Source organism: Conger conger, chromosome 3, assembly GCF_963514075.1.
Source record: "Conger conger chromosome 3, fConCon1.1, whole genome shotgun sequence".
Classification (NCBI taxonomy): Eukaryota; Metazoa; Chordata; class Actinopteri; order Anguilliformes; family Congridae; genus Conger; species Conger conger.
This window is the reverse complement of record NC_083762.1, coordinates 80,173,428-80,179,427: the sequence shown is the minus strand read 5'-3', so window position 1 is coordinate 80,179,427 and position 6,000 is coordinate 80,173,428. Positions and strand designations below refer to the sequence as shown.

The window sequence follows — 6,000 nt, the reverse complement described above, 5'->3', positions numbered from 1 at the left end:
GCCCGTTTCCGCTGCACGTCGAGCTGGTTTTGCCGGGTTCACCCCTTCAGGGTGAACGTGAATGTTTTTGCAATATTCAGTGTCCTATTGCTCTACTGTAAGCTCAAACCTGTCCGCTCCCATTCCGCACGCACGCACGCACGCACGCACACACACACGCACGCACACACGCACACACGCACACACACACACACGCACACACACACACACCGTGAACAGGGCTCCAAAGCCACAGAAACACTGTGAAACGCTGCGTATTCACCGGGGTGGCTTTCATTTCTACCGTCTTGCATTGGTGAGGAGGTGGAGAGAGAGACAGAGAGAGAGAAAGAGAGAGAGAAAGAGAGAGACAGAGACCGAGAGAGGGAGGGAGAGAGAGAGAGGAACAGAGAGAGAGAGAGAGAGAGAGAGAGAGAGAGAGAGAGAGAGAGAGAGAGGACTGAGTGAAAATAAGAGTTCCTGTCCCACACGCTGGCACGACTCACACCAAACCTGATTCATACAGCGCCCCTCAAAACGAAAGATTTCATAAGCTTTGAAAGACGTAAGAAACAAGAGAAGAGAAGAGAAACCGTGTGCATGTGCTTTACCCCATTAATCTCCTCCGTGGAAGTTCCTTGGTAAATTCCTTTGGCAAACTTGTCAAGCTAGCCAATCACAAATCTGTTTAACTTTTTCCAACTGGGCACTGTATGGGGCTACAGTGTGGGATTTTCTTAACATGCTACTTTTTAGTCATTAGCCACTCTCTACACCAAACAGAATGACCTCTGTGCTCATTTTCTCAACATATTCAGGTTCATCAGCAGAAAACCAGCAGCTCCCATTTTGATCAGATTTTAATGGGGCACAAAATGGAGGTGAACGGGCTTAGCAAACGCAGAGGTTTCTGTGGCCGCTTTCCTGGGTGCGGTTATTCATGCTGTGTGCATTAACCGCCTCTCCGCCAACTACGTAAATCTGACACAGTGAGTGTTTGATGAAGCCCGGTGTGGCAGAAACGCCCTTCTGATGGCGAAATAAAAACATTACATTTGGGAGGGAGGGGAGTGTGCAGGGTTTAAACAGGTCACACTTCCTGTTTTTATAGCTGCGACTTCATTTGTAGGGCCTCCGTAACAGTGACTAAGTGCAAAAAAAGAAAAACAGAAATGAAATATGCGGTGGCACTGGCTTCTTGTGACATTTCAGAGACCCGTCCCTGTCGGGGGACACGATTGGAGCGGTACCTTTGGGCGTGTCCCAGTACACGAAGGAGTCGACCAATGACCAGCCCTTCCGGTAGTAGGAGGCGGTGAGCTCCAGCCAATCGGCTTCCAGCGCGCTGACCACCTGGCCCTTGCGGGACACGCGCATGGACAGCGCCCCCTGGTGGTAGCAGCAGGTCAGGGACTCCAGGGGGGCGCAGCCCGGGGCCCAGGAGTGGAAGAGCACCAGGAGCACCAGGTCTGGGGAAGGAGTGAGAAGTGAGAGGTCAGAGGTCAGAGGTCAGAGCAGGGTGGGCACTTCTGCTCCTGGAGGGTCGGTGTGTCACCAAGTACCCTGGTTAAATGAGCCAACCTTCTGTTCTATTTACCATAACGTCTTGCCGACCAGTAGCCGGGTTCATCCTGAATATTTCTTCCCACGGTTTGAGGGTTTTTACCCTCTGGAGTCTGCTCCTGCTACTCTGTAAAGCGTCTTTGGGGCAATCTTCAGTCACAGGCACTTTACAGATAAAACTGGATTGAATTGGATGACCTGAATTGAATTAACTGGCCGTATACACCGACACTAGTTCGCTCATAGATCAGATCACGGTGAAACTTCATACAGGGACACAAGAACAGTCTTCAGCTGCCATTCCTGCGCTTATCAAGTAATGTAGCAAAAAAAAAAAAAAGCATGAATGTTCGGGATAATTAAGTAATTAAGGCTGAAAAGCAGAAACAGACATGGCCCTCGTGTCTGGAAATATAACTAAATCAGCCATTTTGATTCTGTTTCAAAAACAGAGACAGAAGAATGAAAAACCTTTGTTTTATATTATGCTCTTGGGAGACATGAAAGTGATGGAACACTCAGAGAAAGAGGTGTATCGCCCACCTGCGTGAAGTATTAATCAAAGTTTTAGCACAGGCAGTTAAAATACTAATCAGGGCATTTTCTCTGATGTTAGGGCATGGTATGTAACATCCTAAAAATGCCAAAGTAAATCCTTCCATTTCTGGTCTCTGGTCTGTGTGCTGGTCTCTCGGTGCCATGGAGGGCTGTGTGTGTGCTGGTCTCTCAGTGCCATGGAGGGCTGTGTGTGTGTGTGCTGGTCTCTCAGTGCCATGGAGGGCTGTGTGTGTGTGTGCTGGTCTCTCAGTGCCATGGAGGGCTGTGTGTGTGTGTGTGTGTGTGTGCTGGTCTCTCAGTGCCATGGAGGGCTGTGTGTGTGTGTGCTGGTCTCTCAGTGCCATGGAGGGCTGTGTGTGTGTGTGTGTGCTGGTCTCTCAGTGCCATGGAGGGCTGTGTGTGTGTGTGTGTGTGTGTGTGCTGGTCTCTCAGTGCCATGGAGGGCTGTGTGTGTGCTGGTCTGTTTTATGGCAGCCTCAGATCTAGATACTGTATATCCCAACATTATCACAGGGAGGGCACTGTATATCCCAACATTATCACAGGGAGGGCACTATATCCCAATGTTAGATTTTGGTGTTTTGAAGCTATAACTGAATTAAAATGGTTTACACACAAGTTCTGCTCCTATTCCCACACCTTCAAATGCATGTCCCCACAGTCACCCTGTTTCCCCAGTCTATTTCAATTTCCTTTTAAATGCCTTGATTTGAGGTCTAGGTGCCAATAACCATTTGTCTCTGGCCTAACCAAGAAACCTGTCAATAGAAATGATCATATCTAAAGGAGTGCTCTGTCACAGAGGATGAAGCACTTCCTTTCAGATAGTTTCCATTTGTTCAGATACTGATATAAACTGTATCGTTCCCAGTAAGGATTGTGTAAGATTGGTGAAAGCTCAGGAGAATGTACACATTACCTGGAACCACGAATAAAGAACTGAACTTGTCTTACACACTTGAATTTCGAGTAACGACTCTTTCTTTCCTGAACGGGATTTGAAGTACCAGCAGCGAACAGTTATAATTAAGAAGAAACAAGAATTTCTTCACCAACATCATCACAGGGAAGGCAGCAGTAATTCATTCCTCCTGTGGCGAGTCACAACCGGATGGGAAACTGGTTCCCTGTGGCGTAACCTCAGAAAGGAGGGGCGGATTCACGAGCCAGCTCGATCAAGCGGAGAAAAGAGCAAGAGGAAGTGTGAGACCGTAGCTAGCAACGAACGAGCAAGAACAAGGATAAAAAACCTTTCCCAAACCATCCCCAAAGCCAGCACACTCATAACACAAAAGGAGTGTAGAAAGGTAAGCCTTTTCACATTTAAGTAAGAAAAATTTGGAATAATTTAAATTGAAATATTTCAGTAGGCAAATCGAAACCAGCACTACAGCTAACTAGTTAAGGTGAATCAGGCTACAATGGAAACCGCCGCCATTCATATTTCTTATCTGGAGGGGGTGAAAAGCGCAACAGCAAAGAAGACCTATAAAAAAAAACATCTTAAAAGACATCCAGAGACTCTGTTTGTAGACCGCTTTCTAAAAGGAGATGGGTCTTTTTCAACTGACTATCTCTTCTACACGGCCCGTACTACTGACTGGGAGGCAGCCATCAATCAGCACTACGGCAATGTTAAAAAGAGAACAATCCAACATGGCTGGCAGTTTGCCATTCAGAAGGAACGGGGCGGTGGCCACCCAGTGCTCACAGTAAACGTTTACCACACCGGCACCGTGATGTTCCAGGGATGTGAGATCAGTCTCGGCTGGGTCGAGGGGGACTTCAGCGCTTTGAAAGCGCTGGTCGTCGAGTCCAAGACTCCTCAGAAGAACGGGAACAAGGAAACGCAGGAGTTGAAGTCAGAGGCGGGGGAAGAAAACCATCCCACAGAGGATTCTAAAGACCAAGACAGAGAGCTAGAGAGCGCAATTTCCCAAACAGAGAGTCTCTCTTTACATGAGGGGGAACAGGGAGGTGCCGAGGTGGGAGGGAGTGGCAGTGAGAGAGGAGCCACACCAAGGCAGGAAGTGCCAAAAAGGGAGCCCACTGCTGTGAAAGAGGAGCCACAACGAGGCAGGAAGTGCTAAAAAGGGAGCTCACCAGAGATCCAGAGCCTCCAAGCCAACACCAGCCCCCCACAGACCTGATCCACACCCCACACCCACTCTGAGGGAGACGGACCCAACACCAGCCCCACAGACCTGATCCACACCCCACACCCACTCTGAGGGAGACAGACCCAACACCAGCCCCCCACAGACCTGATCCACACCCCCACACCCACTCTGAGGGAGACAGACCCAACACCAGCCCCCCACAGACCTGATCCACACCCCCACACCCACTCTGAGGGAGACAGACCTTAGGGCACAGCGAGAGAGCGTGGCAGAGTCTCTCAAGAGGGTCGCAGAGAAGGCAACACAAACCTTAAAAAACTCCAAGGTCACCATCTCAACAATTCCGCACAGAAGAGACCTATTCCACACAGAAGAGACCTCCACCCTCTCACCATCCAAGTGCAGAGATCTCCCGAGGATGTGCCCTCACACCAAACGTCCACCTGCCACACCCCCCCACACAGGCCTGACCAACACCACCCCACACAGGCCCAACACCACCCCACACAGGCCTGACCAACACCCCCCCCACACAGGACCAACACCACCCCCACACAGGCCTGACCAACACCACCCCCACACAGGACCAACACCACCCCACACAGGCCAGACCTGCACCAGGAGCAGCTCAGCTATGCTGCCTCGCTGAAAGGCCCAGCCAACAACCGCAACGCAGATCTGGGAGAAATCCAACACCTGCTCAGCCTCATCTGCACATGCCTCCTGAGCTAAGTACTGTACAGCTCATGCAGGGTACATTATATTATATTATATGAATATTCAATAACTAATTATACTGACTGTACTGTAATTACCTTCATGCATGCCCTTATCTCATTTTAAAAACAACAAGAATTTGCAGAAGTGTTCAAATCCTGTAACTGATGTCATCTCTCACAGTTGCAATAAGGGATATCCAGGGTATTAAAACCTCTATATTCAGTCATACAACCAAATCCCAGGAGTTTCAAAAAGCAATCTGGCAAAAAGATTTATTCAACAGAGTAATTGAAAGTGGTGTAAGGGGGTAAAATATATGACATTATCAAAACAAAAAAGGAAACAAAAGATCAGATACCTTCACACAGGAGTGAGGCAACGAATCTATGTCTATATCTATGTCAACAAATTAGCAACTGTGTGAGAGAAATCCTCAGCCCTGGTTTTACTCTAAACGACACAAAAATTAAACTGCTGCTCTATGCAGATGACCTGTAGACCCCCCTGAACAGAGCCTGGTCCTGTTGGAACAGTATTGCCGATCCTGGGCCATGGCAATATATATGAAAAAGACAAAAAAGAATGATTTTTCAAAAACGATCTCAGGGAACTAAATACAAATTCATAATTGGTACGTGAACACTGTTTAGATTGGAAAATAAGTGCCACCGGAAATTTCAACCTGGCAGTGAATGAACTGAAAGAGAAAGCACACGGGGCATTCTACGCCATAAAACATCAAATCCCAATTTAAAATTCCATTCACGATTTGGCTAAAACTATTAGAATCAGTAATTGAACCAATTGCCCTATATGGCAGTGAACTGTGGCAACCACTTACAAAGCAGGATTTTGACCAAGGGGACAAACACCAAATTGAAACTTAAACTAATCAGTAAAGCATTAATGATGTTACACCCATAAAGAGATTGTTTGTTGCATAATCACCTATTTGATTCTTACATGATCGTAATGTTTATTGGATCTTCTTTTTATCTACAACCTATGATTTTCTTTCTCTACAATGTTTTGCTTATAAGGATCATCCGATGGTTAATGG

At 47.5% G+C, this 6,000-nt stretch overlaps 1 protein-coding gene across 1 annotated transcript in view; it reads right to left on the bottom strand.

Moving 5' to 3' along the window:
- rftn2 (raftlin family member 2) overlaps window positions 1-6,000 on the bottom strand; it is a 34,042-nt gene that overhangs the window by 6,457 nt on the left and 21,585 nt on the right. Inside the window, exon 5 of the mRNA XM_061233672.1 lies at window positions 1,230-1,448. Coding sequence (XP_061089656.1) covers window positions 1,230-1,448 — 219 coding nt within the window. The remainder of the gene's footprint in view (window positions 1-1,229; window positions 1,449-6,000) is intronic.